Source organism: Simochromis diagramma, unplaced genomic scaffold (genome assembly GCF_900408965.1).
Source record: "Simochromis diagramma unplaced genomic scaffold, fSimDia1.1 OVJJ01000228.1, whole genome shotgun sequence".
Lineage (NCBI taxonomy): Eukaryota > Metazoa > Chordata > Actinopteri > Cichliformes > Cichlidae > Simochromis > Simochromis diagramma.
In genome coordinates this window covers 604,340-622,002 of record NW_024386873.1, presented here as the reverse complement: position 1 = coordinate 622,002, position 17,663 = coordinate 604,340, and the positions used below count along the sequence as shown (strand labels likewise).

The window sequence follows — 17,663 nt, the reverse complement described above, 5'->3', positions numbered from 1 at the left end:
CCTCAGCCACTCCTGTGCTTCATTAACTGATCATGATGGCATTTCATTATTACTGGGTTGAATATTCGACCAAATAATATATTTGTTTAAATGTCTGTAGATAAAAGAAAAAACTGTGTCTTCAGGTAGATACACAAAATGCTTGATGTCTCACAATTCAAAGCAGTGTATGTGTTCAGTGTAGCAGCTTTGTTGAACCACCAGAGGGCATCAGTACTTTTCTGTGACAGCTCCAACTTGTCAGCTAAACACAGCCCCTGAGATTCACTTAAGCATTCATCATCAGCAAGGATAAAGTTACACCTAAAACCGAAATCTGGACTTTGGTTTCTCAATCAGTAAGACAATAAATAAATCAAACAGGCAACATGTTTCATTTATCTTAAGCAAGAGTTCTGTGAATGCTCAAAAGAGATTTTAGTCCCCCAACTAAAATCAACACCCCCGAGTCATTCGAAGCACAGGCCGAGGGGGAGGTGTGGCAGCAATTTTTCACACCAGCCTATTAATCAACCGAAGACCCAGACAGACTTTTAATTCATTTGAAAGCCTGATGCTTATCCATATTCACCCTAGCTGGAAAAAACTTTTATTTGTTATCATCTAACATCCACCTGGGCCTCATACAGAGTTTCTACCACTTTATTAACAGTCTAAATATCTTGGTTCTTTTAAATTTTGAGACACGCCAGTTGAGTCTAATAACCGATTAAATGCAGTGTTGAGGCTGACATTTTTAGCATCTACATGGATGTTACACTCACCCACAATAATAGCTTTTTTTTCTTTATCAAACATAAAAGCTTCTTTAAACTAAAATGACGTCATTTTCTCTGATTATTTTGAGGATCTTTTTCTTTTTTTTGTTTTTGCATCAAGAGAGCAGACTGTGTGAAGTGAACCTGCTCCCTGGCGGGTTCTCTTTCTGACTCCTCCTCTTCCTGCTCAGCCTACAGCAGCTGTCTGATTCGGTGGCTGTGTCCCCATCCAGCGACCGCAGGCTTCGGAGTACGCGCAGTTCGCGTACTACGTGCGGCGGTATTATATGTATTGTCAGATTATTATGATATATATATATATTACAGGATATATTACAGCAGTGAGTTTGAACTCTGTGTCAAAGATTCAAGTTGCAGTTATTTATATTTCCCATCACCTTAAATCATCACTCAAAGACAATTATCTGTGACAGTGTATATGTAGGTGTATTATATATAAGAGACAAATATTGTTCTTTTAATATGTTGGCATTATTACATTTGGCTCAATGCTTATATATGTGTGGAAAAAGCAAATGTACGAGCTGTGAAAACTGTGTCTGATAGAATGAAGAGTAGACTGATATATGAAATATTCCTTTATTGGGTGAGAAAATCAGACCATGCCATAACTGCTTTAAGTCACACAGAATAGACATCAGAGCCTTAAACAGGCTGACTTCTGCTAAATGGGTCAAACTGGGCAGAAAGTCTACAAACACATAACATCCTTATAGAATATGATGTAACACTATAGATCAACTTACCTCAGAATATATAAAGCATATAAACAATTACAGCAATATGATGCAACAAACACAGCAGCTACTGATCCAAAATACTCAAAGCTTCATAGAACTGAAACAAACATTTATTTTTATCTCCATTCTGCTGCTGATACATACTTTAGGTTTCTGAACATTAAACTTGTTGCTGCCTTTCATAGTGTGTAACTTGAAGGCCCTGAGTACTTTCTCCCACACTGAAAACACTGGAATGATCAAATTATTTGAACATTACCTAATAAGACTGATTCAGGACAGACAGACAGGTGACAGTCTCAGGTGTATACACTGCTACAAACAGGAGGATTTAATGTTTGTGTTATTACGAGTGCTAAACAAGAAGAGTTCCCAGATGGTACAGTGGACACATGTGTGACTGCTGTGATTAAAGCATCTTTCTTTCAGCTTAACGAGTGAACCGTCAGCTCGTTCAAACACACCTTAAAGTCCGTTTGGCTCGACACCACCGAACAGAGGCAGCAATATAACATAGCTAACAGTCATGTTTTAATGTTCTTCATTATTAAATATTCGCACATAAATAAGTGACATAATGTTCAGTACTTACTTTTGAAAGTAAATCTGTCGTCAGTTAAAGACAGAGGCAGTGTGGATTTATTCTAAGCTCAGAATAAAATCTCGAGGCTCCATCTTTCTGTGTGACTCTGGACTAATGCAGCTTCAGACCCACAGTGGGCCTGAACTGGGAGGCTAAACTGGAGCTAACTGATTAAAAACAGCATCCTGCACACACGTGAATTTAGTTACTACTTACACAATTAAATCAGACTAAAGCTAACTTATATTTTTATGATTATTATCTTTTAATTCCCCTCTGCAATGTAATTAATTTAACGATAAGCTTGTTATTTTTATTTGCTACAAGTGAGAATTTGAATTTTCAAAGGGGGGGACTGCAGTGAAAATAAAACGTGGCATTTTAAGTTCATGTGCATTCATCAGTGTTTTAACAGAGGGGGTTAAGTTCTGTACTTGTACCTCTGCATGCTGCATGTTGCATGAAACAGAAACTCGCGGTTAAGATGCCTGAGACGAGCTCTTGCAGTTCACCAAGGTGATAAATATCAGCCTCTTGTACAGGAACAGTTGTGTAAAGCCCCTCCTCCTCAGCCTTTTTGGATTCACCGCCTGTTTGCAGTTTGCCTTCTTGCTGTGCAGACTCCGATCTCCGTTTGAAGATATGATTAAAACTCAGAAAGACTCCTGCTCCCTTTTGGAGTCAGACTCAAGTGGTCACTAGGGGAGTTTCATTTGTGAGTCATAAAAGACTCAATGAAAACATGGCTTCCAGATTAATTTAACCGAAACTCTGAGCAGAGCCTGCTCTGAACTAGGTCAAGTGTTCAGTATAGGTTACCATGGTGATCTGATAAATTAAAAGACATCCACCTTGTGAGACTGACAACTCTGACTTTAATCTGTGTTAACCCATTAACCCAGCTTCATGGTACAGCCCTCAGGGCAGCAGCTTCAACTGTTTAACCACGGTGCACATACAGGGCTCGTCCCAGAGAGGAAGGCAGGCTAGTTCAGGTTCAGCTGTAAAAACTAGAATGAGAGAGGAGGGCCTGAAACACAGGACCAAAATCAGAGGAAGATTATTCTCTCCATTATTCTTTATGGTTATTTATGAACTTTTCCTGTCATCATGTTGTCTTGATAAGCTGCTTGTCTCAGTCCTCATGTGTGCGCTGAGGGGGTGCAGAGATGTTTAGACAGGAAATGTAAGGCACACTTTACAAAGGTTACAGGTGGTGAAATACAGCTGTGATGTTTTGCATCTGTAGGAGTGCAGTGCAGTACTCATGAAAGAGGAAGTACTGCACGCTTGTGAAGCAGAGCATAAAAAGGATGAAGAGAAGTGAGGAAAAAAGTGAAGAAACTGACGTGTTGAAAACACATGAGGTATACTGGCATAAAAACAAAGGTGCTGGTGCAATCCAACTGCCCGTTTAATGCTGTCTAAGGACAGGACAGACATTTTAAAGATGACCAGAACTGAGTGGTGATGGATACAATGAAGACCCACACCCTGCTGTACAGGAACATCCACACTGCATGGAAAATAAATAATATTCCACACCCTGAGGCCTGCAAACACACTGAATGCCAAGTCCTTCTCCAAGTGTGGAAACATAGTTACACATATCACAAACACGTGGCTGCAAACCATGGTGTTTCATTGCTTTAAGAACATGCTGTGTGAAAATTGGACTCATACCCATAAAACCTCACCCTGTGGTTACAAAGCAAGTGGCACCTCAGGAAATGACAGCTACACAGTTCTTTCAGTTTTACACACAGACCTGCAGAGCACATTTGTGAAGAAGAAAAAACTGGCTGGGTCACAAACAGGGCGTGTTAAACCGTCCTGAACATGCTAATCTGGCACACAGCAAAGACCACATGTCAGCAGGAAGAGATCACAATCTGCACAGTTAGCCAGGGTTAATACCGAGACACTGTTTCAAATGACTTCCCAACATTTTGTGAGTATGGAGTAATCTGTGCTTAACACATAACAGAGAAAGAGAAGGAAGTAGGTAACACAATCACTGATTCACAAACATCCAAACAAAGGCTTCAGGCATCTGTTTTGCTTCTTGACGCACCTCTGAAAAGCAAAATGAGCGGCCTAGTCCAGACCTGAATCTGACTGAGATGTTGTGGCATGATTAAAAAGGCGGTTCATGCTGGAAAATCCTCCAACGTGGCTGAATTACAACAATTTGGCAAAGATGAGTGGGCCAGAAATCCTCCACAGTCCTGTAAAAGACTCCAGGTAGCCAGTTAATGCAAATGCTTGAATGCAGTTGTTGCTGCTAAGAGAGGACCAACCAGTTATTGTGTTTAGGAGGCAATCACTTTTTCACACAGGGTCATGTAGGTTTGGTTTATTTTCCCCTCAATAAAAAACATCTTCATTTAGAAGCAGCATTTTGTGTTTACTTGTGTTATCTTCGTCTAATATTTAAATTTGTTTGATGATCTGAAACATGTAGGTGTGACAAACATACAAAAAAACAGGAAATCAGCAAGGATGCAAATACTTTTTCACACCAGTGTAATTCCTGTTTTTAAATCAGATATCGGTCTTTGCATGTGAAATGTTTTTCATATTGTGAAACGTGCTGCAAAACAAACTAGGCTGTTATCTAAAGGCTGCATGAAAATACTCAGCAGTTTAGGTTTGCAGTACTGTGATGGATTTAAAATAAAGATACAGTGTGTGATTGGTGCACAGTGGTTATCGTGTTCACAGTCACAGTTATGGTTCATCAAGTGTAGCGTGATGAGTTTGGGGTGGGGGGGCTGTAGCTCAACAGGTAAAGCAGGTCACCAAACAATGACTTCCAAGTCTCTGTTAGTACATGACTTAATAATTGATCAACAAATCGATTTACTCTGCCTTACAGAAACCTGGTTGCAGCAGGATGATTATGTTAGTTTAAATGAATCAACACCCCCGAGTCATTCTAACTACCAGAAACCTCGAAGCACAGGCCGAGGGGGAGGTGTGGCAGCAATTTTTCACACCAGCCTATTAATCAACCAAAGACCCAGACAGACTTTTAATTCATTTGAAAGCTTCTTACTCGTCCGTGTCCAGGCTAGCTGTAAAACTCAAAAAACGTTTTTTTTGTTTTGTTGTTGTGTTGTTGTTGTTGTATGTAAAATCACACTGGATCACTTTCCTACATATGGCACAGTAACTGAACATTTTCAGTATTTCCTGAAAACTGAGGGGAAAAAAATTCCATTCCAAATCACATTTAAATTTACAATAAAGGTTTACACGGCTGTGAGTAATAGATTTCATCACAGTAGACGTCGTTCTAAAAGTGCTGTAACTAAGTTTATAATTCCTATAGGATATAATTCCTTCGTTGATATTCAATGCCATGCGCCAGCACAGTGCAGGGAAGCTACCTGAACTCTGCCTCCACAGAGGTCGATTATCTTGTTAATAGTTCAACATCTACACTGCACATGGCTCTGGACACTTTAGCTCCTCTGAAGAATAAAAGTCTCAAATCAGAAGTATTTGACTCCCTGGTATAACCCTCAAGGACACACCTTGAATCAGAAAAACTACAAGCTGGAGCAGAAATGATGTCTCAGTAATTCAAAAGATCTTTATGTAGCCTGGATAAAAAGTTTGTGTATCGATAGGAAAGCCCTCTGTAACCATCTCGTAACACGTAACATATATACAGATACTTTCAATACTACTGATATTTTTTAGACTCTTTTTCTCCATCTATTTTCTTCTACTTGTCCAGGGCCATGTCACAGGAGCATAAGCCCAAGAAGAGGCGTCCAGACATCCCTCTCCTTAGGCACCTCCTTCAGCTTATCCTTGGGAACACAAGGACATTTCCAGGCCAGCCAAGAGACATAATCTCTCAAGTGTGTCCCGGGTCTGCCCTGGGGCCTCCTTCCAGTGGGACATGCCTAGAACATCTCACACAGGAGACACCAGGAGGCATCCTTATCAGATGCCCGAACCACATCAACTGGCTCCTTTCAATAGCGAAGAGTATCTCACCCAGTTTCTCTAAGGGAGAGACCAGCCACTCACTGGAGAAAGCTCATTTCCACCCTTTGTATCCACGATGTAATTCTTATACTTTTGGTAACTACCCATACGTGAGGATGAGGATGTAGATCGACCGGTAAATTTTGACCTCCGCTTCAGCATTTAGCTCTCTCTTCACCACGACAGACTGGTATGTCTCGGTCCGTCCAGTCCAAAAATAACTTCAATTTTTATTTCAATTTTATTTATACAGCTCCAAATCACAACAACAGCTGCCACAATACAAAGAAAAAAGAGAAGACCCCAACAATCATATGACCCCCTATGAACAAGCACTTTGGCAACAGTGGGAAGGAAAAACTCCCTTTTAACAGGAAGAATCCTCCAGCAGACTCAGGGAGGGGCGGGGCCATCTGCTGTGATTGGTTGGGGTGAGAGAAGGAAGACAGGATAAAGACATGCTGTGGACGAGAGACAGAGATTAATAACAGATATGAGTCAATGCAGAGAGGTCTGTTAACACATAGTGAGTGAAGAAGAAACACCCAGTGCATCATGGGAATCCCCTGATTCCCCGGCCAATGAAGGGAAGCCAAAACAGGAGAAATCTGCTCTCTCTTTCTAGTCCCTGTCAGGACTCTTGCTGCAGCATTTTGGATCAGCTGAAGGCTTTTCAGGGAGTTTTTAGGACTTCCTGATAATAATGAATTACAGTCGTCCAGCCTGGAAATAATAAATGCATGAACTAGTTTTTCAGCGTCACTCTGAGACAGGATATTTCTAACTTTAGAGATGTTGCACAAATGGAAGAAAGCAGTATTACATATTTGTTTAATATGTGCATTGAAGGACATGTCCTGGTCAAAAATGACTCAGTTAATCCAAAATACTGCAGCAAGACTACTCACAGGGGCTAGGAAGAAAGAGCAGATTTCACCTGCATTTGCCTCTCTTCATTGTCTCCCTGTTAAATCCAGAATCAAATTTAAAATCATCCACATCATATATAACATCTTGAATAACCAGGCCCCATCTTATCTTAAAGACCTCATAAGTAGGGCTATCAATGTCAACGCATTAATGTGTAATCATGATTAACGCGATTAAAAAATTTTAACGCATTTAACCCATCTGGAGCACAGACAACCAGCTTTGGACAAACTGCCTGAAATGTGTTGACATTTCAGGGATTTTGAGTCATTCTGTGCTCTGGATGGGTTAATCGTGATGACAGATTAATCTGCATTAACGCATTAAAATTGACAACCCTACTCATAAGATATGATCACCCCATTAGAGCACTTCACTCTCCAACTGATCTCAGTTTTCAGGCCCCTCTTTGGAACCAGCTTCCAGTTTGGATTAGGAAGACAGACGTCTCTACTTTTAAGATTAGGCTTCAAACTTTTTTTGATAAAGCATATAGTTAGGGCTGGACCAGGTGACCCTGCTTCAATAATGCTGCAAAAGATCTGAGGATTCGAGGATTCCCCTGATGGACTGAGCACTTCTTCTCTCACCTGTTTTCACTCACTATGTATTAACAGACCTCTCTGCATTGAATCATATCTGTTATTAACCTCTGTCTCTCTTCCACAGCATGTCTTCATCCTGTCTTCCTTCTCTCACCCCAACCAATCACAGCAGATGGCCCCGCCCCTCCCTGAGTCTGCTGGAGGATTCTTCCTGTTAAAAGGGAGTTTTTCCTTCCCACTGTCGCCAAAGTGCTTGCTCATAGGGGGTCATATGATTGTTGGGTTTGTCTCTTTTTCCTTTGTCTTGTGGAAGCTGTTGTTGTGATTTGGTACTTTATAAATAAAAATGAAATAAATTGATTATGGAACTTTTTATATATTTTGTTTCTTTGGTGCCCATTAACAACAAAGAAATTAGAACTAACTAAAGTTTATAAGATGCTTATATTAAAACAGAAAAATGTAGCATTTAGTTACCAAAGGCAGCGTAATGGTTTGCTCTTCTTTCTCTTGTCAAAGACATTAGCGCCATTCCTCTATGCGCTCTGAAATGGACAAGCTAAAGGTCTGGTTGTAGGTAAATAGCTGGCTCAACTTAAATTTATCTGTTAATTCAATGTCAATTATCTAGCATCAGAGATTTTAAGAACATGGTATTACTTACTCTATAACTACTAATTTTATAACTAATTCAGTTATAAAATGTTAGGCGAACAATAGAAAATGTGCTAATTCAACATTAATCAAGTTGACGTTTTTACAGTGTGGGTAATCCTGCTGCACAAAAAAAATACTTCCTCTATCCCGCTGTGGCTAAACGGTCAAAATGCCAGGTTCAGCATCCTGGAAAGTTCTCATTCCAGATTGCCTTTTCGATACTCAAACATGATTTTACTGTAAGAGAGGGAGCTTCCCCGATTCCTCCAGTCGTCAAACTTTTGTTTGGTTCTATCGTTTGCTGCGCACGGATATTTTGGTTTCTGGTTTCTGAGAAGTCGGCTCATTGGCAAGCAGACGATAGTCGAACGTCATTAAGGGGAGGACGCGGCACACTGCTGAATATAAAGATGGCAAACTGTTCAACGACATCAACGACACACTGCTTTTACAAAGGACAAAGATGGGCGGTACGTACATTTTACATTTCATACAGGTTGTAAATAAACCAGCAGAGCATTTCTTTTCTTTCTTATTACGTTTTCATGTGTTATTAACAGCAGTACTAACAACACAAATGTCTCATCTGTAACAGAGAAAGCTACACTTACACAGTCCAACACTCCCTGTTTAGTCTACGAGCTCGCTGGTTTTTAAAATAGTTTCTAGTCATCAGACGCCTCATTGATTACATCAAAGGTCACTCGGCTTTTTAATCGCCTTCATTTGTTGCTTCTTTCATATAATTTAATATTTGTAATAATTTCTTGATTACTTGTGTAAGTGTGTAACATGTAGAGATTTCTCTTTTTTCTAAATTGAATCCTGAACAGTTCTCAGTTAATCTGACGACATGAAATAATAGAAAAGTTGTTATGTGCAGTCAGTGCTGAGTGCAGCTTACATGATCACTCCGAGCACCCTAAAACTTTATCATCTATAAAATAGTAATGTTATTACATTTAATATCATTTTGACTAAATTCAGTTTTTAAATAATTGTGGCAAAGTTCTGCTGAGCAGCATGACAGAAAGGCTTCAGGTGCAAACTGCTCCAGATTTATGTATTTTTAGCCATTTAAGTCAGAAAATCCTCATGTAGAACTGCTGGATCTGTTGAAATATGCAGTGTGTACCATAATAAAATTAATACTTGTACACATTTGGGGTTTTAACATATTTAACAATTCTCTTTATAGGGTCCCAGGGGAGTAAACCAGAAGGTAGGACAAACGTCTTATGCAGCTCCTATAAGTGACATTAACATAAAAAGCAGCTTTCTAGGCTAAATCTTCTATGCATTAATATACCTGCTTTTAATTAAACGCCTGCCCTGCACCAGACCAACAATTACTGCAGTACACAATGAAACTGTTACTTTATGAAGTACATTTTCTGAAAATGAAAACATTCAACTGTACAAATGGTCAACATGCTGCTATCATATTTATCTGAAGTGTTTCTGAACTTTGAATTTATCAGCGAGACACCATAAAACTAAGATGGGAAAGTGTGGGAGTAAAACGAGACTGACTGTGGTTTACATGAAAACTAATGAGTCTATAATGCTGATAATTAAGATAATAAAAACATCTGAAAGTTAATTTCTTTGTAATGCAAAGTCAGTAAAACAAATGCAAGCTGGGAACAATTGAAGCGTCATTCAAACATCAGCTGTTGTTCAGAGTAAGTGCTGCAGTGCTGATATGTGATATGATTCTCCAACAGTGCCAGAGGAGCTCAGGATCGTGCTCATTGGAAAGACTGGAGCTGGGAAAACTTCAATCATGAACACATTCCTGGGAAAAGCTGCTGTGACGAAGAGCTTGTTTGCCTCAGATGAAGCGCCGTGCACAACCGAGACGGCGCCGTTTGGAAACCAAAGACTGGTTTTAGCTGATACTCTCGGCCTGTGCCACACCAGCAAATCTAAGGAGGAGGTGCTGAGTAAGATCATTGCATCCACCTTTCAGTTCGATTCTGAGCAGGGGCCTCACGTGTTCCTGTACGTGCACAGCTGGGAGGGCGATTTTACGACACAGGATGTGGAACGAGTGAAAGTCCTGAGGAGGATCTTTGGTAAAGAGGTCATGCGTTATTTCTTCCTCCTGATCACGCATATCGATGGAGACTTGTCTGGTAGGCAGAGAAACCAGATAAGGAAGTTTATTAAGAAAGTGGGATTTAAAACACAGAAATACTGTGTTATTAACAACAGAGGTAATGAAAAAGATAAAACAAAAGAACAAAAGCAGCTGGTGAAGGAAATCAATGAAATGGTACAAAATAACAAGCTAAGGATCTACACCAAGGAACTGTTCGAACATGCACAGGAAGTCTTAAGGAAGCAAATCCAAAAGTCAAAAACTCAGAGGCAGATGGGGGCTGGAGACCAACATGTGGCCACTGTCGCTAAAGCCCTGTTGTCTCCTGTGCTGCCAGCAGACTTTGTTACCTTAGCCCTACAAGCAAATGTCTGGCTGGCAACAAAGTTTGACAACTGTCTCACTCAATAACAAAAAGCAGGGAAGTAAGTCGAGACCTTAAGCCTTCAGACTGTAGCAACAAACCCATTAAAAACGATCCACATTTATTGTGCTGTAATAAAACTGCAGCTGAGTTCTATAAAAGAGTAAAATATTCAGCTATTTTTACTGCACTTTATTAATCTGATACCTTCAGCTTCTCTGCAGACCGCAATCAATAATGCAACCAATGCATCACCATGCTTTAGAGGAAGGACATTTCCATGCTTGCTCCATCTGTGGCGACTCCACCTTTATCATTTTTCTGTAAACACTTATGTAATTTTTTTAAAGTGATCGTTGTGTTTGGTGATGCCACATTCTTCTCCTCGTGTGTTCTTTTATCTTTCTGATTCAGTAAAGTTAAAATGCTAATGTATCAATCAGTGTGTGAAATTAATCAGACATTAACAGCAAAATCAGCAAATAAAAGATGATTCAAACAAAACGGTTGATTTTCTGACATGACTCAGCTGTGATGTGACGGGAAGATTTTAACAAAACAAAATACAAATTTACAAAAAGAAGAAAATATCAAATGCAGCAATAAAAATAATAAAAATAAAACTGTACAACAAAAGATTATTCTGATTTCTTTATAGACCTTTTGTAAGAGCTAACAAGAGTACAGAGACTCAAAAAAGAAGCCCAACAGCATTTAAAGACTCAAAACAGAAAGAATGAAAACAAAGAAAAACTACAACAACAAAAAGTGATCATGACAATACACAACAAGTTGCTGCTGTCATTATTATTATTGTTACTGATGACATCATTGTAAACGATTATAAGGGTGATTGGTTTTACTATTGTATAATTTTACAAAGTATTATTATTTTTATTATTATTATTGTTATTATTATCTTTTAATGCTATAATGCTATTTGATCCTGTGAAAACTAAGGTCTCTAATCAGAAGTACCTGACTCCGTGGTATAATTCTCAAACACGTAGCCTAAAGCAGATGACTCGTAAGCTGGAGAGGAAATGGCGTGTCACAAATTTAGAGGATCATCATTTAGCCTGGAGAAATAGTTTGCTGCTTTATGAGAAAGCCCTCCGCAAAGCCAGAACATTTTACTATTCATCACTGATTGAAGTAAATAAGAACAACCCCAGGTTTCTCTTCAGCACTGTAGCCAGGCTGACAAACAGTCAGAGCTCTGTTGAGCCAACCATCCCTTTAACGTTAACTAGTAATGACTTCATGAACTTCTTCACAAATAAAATTTTAATCATTAGAGAAAAAATTACCAATAATCATCCCACAGATGTAATATTATCTACAGCTACTCTTAGTACCATTGATGTTAAGTTAGACTCTTTTTCTCCAATTGATCTTTCTGAGTTAACTTCAATAATTACTTCCTCCAAACCATCAACGTGGCTTTTAGACCCCATTCCTACAAAACTGCTCAAAGAAGCCATTAATCCATGCCATTAATCAGTGCTTCGATTTTCTTAAATAGAGTATCAAGTACTGCTGTAATGCAGAAATGCACTGTCTTTAGTCTGGTTTTATTTTATTTGAAAAATCTTGTACTTATTTTTTTATTATTATTATTTGTTTTCCATTAAAATGATATACCACCCATTAAAAAGATTCAAAATACAGTTTCAAACAGTACCTGTTTGAAACTGTAGTAACTGAATATGTACTTATAGCAATCTACTGTTCATTTTTGATTATATTAACTACAAAAAAAGTTTAGCTAGCCAAACAACAACTTTAGCTGAGTATAAGCTAACATTATACCAGCTAATGTTAGACTCCAGTATGCTAAATACTAAACTTCTAAGAAACAGTTTAATTATTCTCAAATTGTATTAGCAATTATTTGCGTCAGAGTCCAACAACATTAGATCCACTTCAAAGAATTTTTCACCAACGCTCGTAACAGAGGCTAACAGCAGCCAACAGAGTGTAACAGCAGCTAACAGAGGCTAACAGCAGCCAACAGAGTGTAACAGCAGCTAACAGAGGCTAACAGCAGCCAACAGAGTGTAACAGCAGCTAACAGAGGCTAACAGCAGCCAAAAGAGTGTAACAGCAGCTAACAGAGGCTAACAGCAGCCAAAAGAGTGTAACAGCAGCTACTAGTGGCGAAAACAGCAGCGTTTAAGAAGAAAAGTTAACTATATCCTCAAAAACTCACCGCAATAGTGAGCTTGTCTCATGTCCTTTCCTGAGTAAATGAAGGCAGATGCTGCACAACCAGCACCAACAGCAGAGTGACAGCATTCCACAAACAGGGAAAAACTCAGGGTTTGGTCCAAAGAGTAGTAGAAACAAGCCAGCTGGCCTTGGCCTTCATGGGGTACAAACCAGATTTATTGTTTCTGATCTATCTTGGCTGTCTAAAACATGTTTGTCCTATAGCCTCCACCCAGCTAGGATTATGCAGCTAAACTGGTTGGAGTAAGAAAACGGTTCACTGCAATCTGCAGTCTACTGACATCAGGCTGTGAGATTCTACACACTGTAACTGCTGGTAACTTTTTCATGATTTTACTCTAACTGGAAACTAGGAGCAGACTCAGACATCAAGATACAAGAAAAAACATATTTATTTACAAAGTGAAGCAATGAGGAAGAAGTGAGCGAGCCTGGGAGAGTGACTCTGCCAAAGAGAAAGGAAGGACCATCAAACTCGCCCCAGAACCCGGCATGTTTTTAGGGTTGTCTTATTTTATATGAATGAACAAATAGTTCTTCTACATTCACATTTGTCCAGGTTTAATAAGGTGTTGTCTGTGCTTTCTATAGATGTGTTGCTTTTGACAGCAGGTTAGCTGTTTCTGTTTCCAGCTGTAAATCTGTCTTACAGATATGAAAATGCAAACATAACTGTCAAAAAAGACAAAATCATTTTTCATAATGTGAAACTTTTGTTTTGAATTTGCCACTGTTAGGGTTTAAATGAAACTGTGAACAGATGTGTTACTGTGATGTCTTCATGGAGTCATGTAACTGTTATGGGTGAAAAGGCAGACCTGTGGAAATGCACTCTGCATGATGCACTCTTTTTCAGCCTTCTGATTGGTTGCTTTGTGCCACACTTCCTGCCCTAGAACAGCTGAAGTGCTGTATGTGAGGAAACGAGCAGCGGACGGTGAAATAGAGGTGAGATGGAAATTTAAGCAGCCAGATAAAAACATGGGCAGCACTGAGCCTTCAGAGAGCTCGGTGATGATCAATGAAGATCCAGAGAATGAAGGTGAGGTTGTCCTGCAGGGATACTCAGGCTGCTGTTTGGCTCAGTTTAGTGTCAGATTAGCTCCAGTCTGCATTCATATCCGAGTGCAGTCAGTGAGAGTTTAGTTTGAAGAATTACTGCCGAGTAACCAGCTAATAAAATTATTGTAATCACCTTTTATTTCACAGTAAATAATGGACAATCCAAGCATGCTGCATGACAGATGTTCAGTCCTTTGAGTCAAATCCTTTAAACAACTTCAGTCGTGTCTGAAACTTCAGTTTGTTTTTTCATTTTAATCTGTAAATGCTAACTTGTTAGCATAGTTGGGTTTTCCATGAAGGAAAAAAGATTACAGGCCCTATTAGTGATGGTGTTTGTTATGTTAAGTTTCCAAAACCTTTATTAGAAAATAAATCAAATGTATGCAGAGGCAGCATTCACAGTGTTGACCCTTCTTCATGCTGAGTATCAGCGCCTGGGCCCAAATAGCCGGAAGACTCCCCAAAGCTTAATCTGACTGAGAATCTGTGATGAGTCCTTAAAAAGCCCACAAACTGTGCTCATGTTGGAGCTCTGAGGTACAAACAGCTCTCGACCAATCCGGATCTGACCCAGAAGCTGCATGGAGAAGCTTCAACACTGAATCCAGACTGTTTGCACATATTTGATTGAGCTGCCGAGAAAAGTCTTTGAAACTAAAATATTTCCGATTGTTTTCACTTCATCGTGAATGAATGAATTTAGATGCATTTTTATTTTTGTGCGTATATCGAATTATTAAGTTTCCATGTGTGCACTATTACATGCATATCGATGTCAGTGCAGCACGTGGCCTATGAAGGTCATTCGAAATGTCTCTTTGAGAAAACTGCTCATGAATTTGTGGTCAGCGGATGCATTTTGGGGTAAAGTGATTCCACAGTTTGACACAAGAGTGGGACTTTTCTCACATGCAAACCTTTTTGTAACAGATGAGCAGGAGCTTCCAGAGCTGAGGATCGTCCTGTTCGGGAGGACGACGGTTGGGAAAAGTACGCTAGGAGGCATCATCCTGGGGGACAGTGCTGCATTCACGTTGAGCGATCCTCATGGAGAGCGCACAAAGACCTGCCACGTGGAAAGAAAGACAGACTCTGACAGTCACAGCGTGGTTGTTGTGGACACTCCGGGTCTGTTTAAAATGGGATCAAGTGAAGAGGACGTGGTGAAAGAGATCAAGTGGGCCACTGAAAACGTTGAACCTGGTCCTCATGTGTTCCTGTTGGTGGAAAGGCTCAAAATCATCACATCTGAAGAGTTAAAAGCACTGCAGGTTTTTGAACGCACTTTTGGCAAACGTGCAGTGGCCTACGTTACGGTGGTGTTCACCCACAAAAACGATCTGCAAAGGAACGAAGCTGACATAAAAGAGAGCATGAAAGACAATGAGCACCTCAGGGAACTGATTGAACGGTGCCAGTGGAGATATTTTATTTTTAACATTGCTGACAGGAGCCCTGTTCAAGTCACCGAGCTGCTGGAGAAGATAACTCAGGAGAGACAAGATTACTCGGACTTCTTCTACACGCCTCAGATGCTCCAGGCGGCTGAAAAAGCTGCGAACGAGGAGCGAAGCAAAGACGACCGCAGGAGGAAAGCATCAGAAAACAGACTGGCTATTCTTGAGAAGAGCGGATTGTTGGGAATATTTCTCGGGAGTGTTGTTGGGTATTTTAGCTGTGGTGGTGAGCTGACACCTACATCAGGAGCTCTACTGGGAGCTTTACTGGGTATGATACTGATAATGGGAATGACATTTTCAGGGATCTGTGTATTCGAGAAATACCATAAAAAGTGACTTTTCACTCATCTGCAGGGATTCCTGAGCTGGAAACTTTCTAAAGTTACTTATAGCATCAACACAGTGTGACACACTGACACAGCATCTGTGAGAGAGGGCTGATGCTGCTCTATCTAAAGTCCTGTAAAGACATGGGCGCAGGCCAAAGGGAATATAAAAACCATCCACTGACAAGACACTGCCCCCTGTTGGTAAAACAAGCCACAACATGCTGCATGGCCAAAAGCAGCATCTCACAGAAGAACGCAAACAAGTCGACACATGTTAGTCTGTTAAACTACAGAACCAGTCAGACCTCTGAACAGCGGATCAGGACAAAGCTGCTCAAAGAAACAGGAGTGGATTCAACCTGCATAGTTATACAAGCACAACATGCAGTGAAATGTGACCTGATGCGCTCCTGTGCAGAAACAGAGAACATTATAGTAAATACATGCAAAGAGGACATTATGTGCAGTAAGTGAGTGAATTATATACATCAAGTAAATTCAATAGAATAAAACAATCTGGAAATTTGCAGGTCGAAATTCGAGAATGTACATTGTGAGAGTGGGGTGTTGAAGTGAAGCCAGATCAGGATGTGATAACAATGAGTCCTGTCTCAGTCACTTATGGTTGATGGAGCTTGGGGGGGGCAAAGATAGAAGCTCCTCTTGAGCCTCTCTGTTCTAGCCTGCATGGTGCCTGATTACAGAAGCTGGGACAGTTCATTGCTGGATGGGTCCTTCCATATCTGAGCGGCTCTGGTTCAGCATCTTCTGATTTAAATGTCGTGTAGAGGGAAAGCGTTCTGCCGTATGGAGCAGTCTATGAAGAGCTTTTTTATCCTTGACACAGCTGGTCTGTGTGAGGATGCTCTCCACAGCGCCTGTAAAGAAAGTCCTGAGGATCTCTGGAGAGACCCTGAGCTTCTTCAGTTGTTGTAGGTGGTACAGGCGCTGCCTGGCCTTTCTGGACTGCACCTGGATGTGGGCAGACCATGTCAGGTCTGAGGAGATGTGGACACCGAGATACTTGATGGATTAAAACAATGATCGGCACACAAACTGGTCACACGCTGCCTCCTTGTGGTAACAATTTTCATTACATGTCATTACAAACGTGCCTCTGACCAAGTCTGTCCATTCATCCATTCATTCTCTTCTGCTTATCCAACAATCCTCACCTTAATTATATCTTCCTCTTAAATGTTGTATCCTTGTCTTATTTATACCCCTGCTAGCTTGCATTGTTTTTCTACATATACATAATATTTTTAACTTCTGTTGTTTTGTGTCACTGGGACCTAAATACTTCATCTGTTCCTGTTCTTATACCTCACGTGTTGGAACAGCAAAGCCCAAAGATCCAAGTTACCCAAAGAAGACAGGAAGAACTGACAGCATGATGCATACAAACCAGGACTATGAAGCCAAGTGTAGGAACCATTTTGTGATGTTACCTTATGTGTGAAACTTTTTGTGTTTTTACAGTATGGTGTGTTTATGTGACTGTATTTAAGGTAGACACACGTAGTTAATGTGAGGTGTTGTTGGTCAGACGGAGCAAACGGTTTGTGATTTATGTTACGTGATGTTGGATACTGTTGAACAACAAATACAGCCGATGGAATGTATTAAAGATGCTAAACAGACAGGATGAGTAGAGTTTCATTGATAACAGTGGCGCCGCGTCACCCCAACCATCGAACACCTCCGTGGATTCAAGCGTCGGCTGAGCCTCTACACCAGGAATATGAACAGACAGAAACTGGGACAACAAAACTAATGAACTCACAACACAAAACACTATAAAAAGTAATAAAATCAAAGACGGGAAAAACAAACAGCACAATAACGACTAACAAATAGAACTACAAAGACC

General features: G+C 40.2%; 2 protein-coding genes across 2 annotated transcripts; both read left to right on the top strand.

Moving 5' to 3' along the window:
• Positions 1-8,367: 8,367 nt before the first annotated feature.
• LOC120733529 (GTPase IMAP family member 4-like) lies at positions 8,368-11,208 on the top strand. The gene is made up of 3 exons (XM_040031795.1): positions 8,368-8,706; positions 9,435-9,458; positions 9,964-11,208. Exons 1-3 carry the CDS (start codon positions 8,700-8,702, stop codon positions 10,749-10,751), a joined length of 819 nt encoding a protein of 272 aa, XP_039887729.1. The 5' UTR covers positions 8,368-8,699; the 3' UTR covers positions 10,752-11,208.
• A 2,504-nt stretch (positions 11,209-13,712) lies between these two features.
• On the top strand, positions 13,713-17,435 carry LOC120733525 (GTPase IMAP family member 5-like). Its single transcript, XM_040031792.1, has 2 exons — positions 13,713-13,978; positions 14,932-17,435. Exons 1-2 carry the CDS (start codon positions 13,918-13,920, stop codon positions 15,795-15,797), a joined length of 927 nt encoding a protein of 308 aa, XP_039887726.1. The 5' UTR covers positions 13,713-13,917; the 3' UTR covers positions 15,798-17,435.
• Positions 17,436-17,663: the final 228 nt, after the last annotated feature.

Excerpts from the sequence above, each read along its gene's own strand:
- LOC120733529 (XM_040031795.1), top strand. Across the intron at positions 9,459-9,963 it reads CCAGGGGAGTAAACCAGAAG|TGCCAGAGGAGCTCAGGATC; the intron begins GTAGGACAAACG and ends ATTCTCCAACAG.
- LOC120733525 (XM_040031792.1), top strand. The coding sequence starts at position 13,918 with ATGGGCAGCACTGAGCCTTCAGAGAGCTCGGTGATGATCAATGAAGAT. Across the intron at positions 13,979-14,931 it reads TGAAGATCCAGAGAATGAAG|ATGAGCAGGAGCTTCCAGAG; the intron begins GTGAGGTTGTCC and ends TTTTTGTAACAG.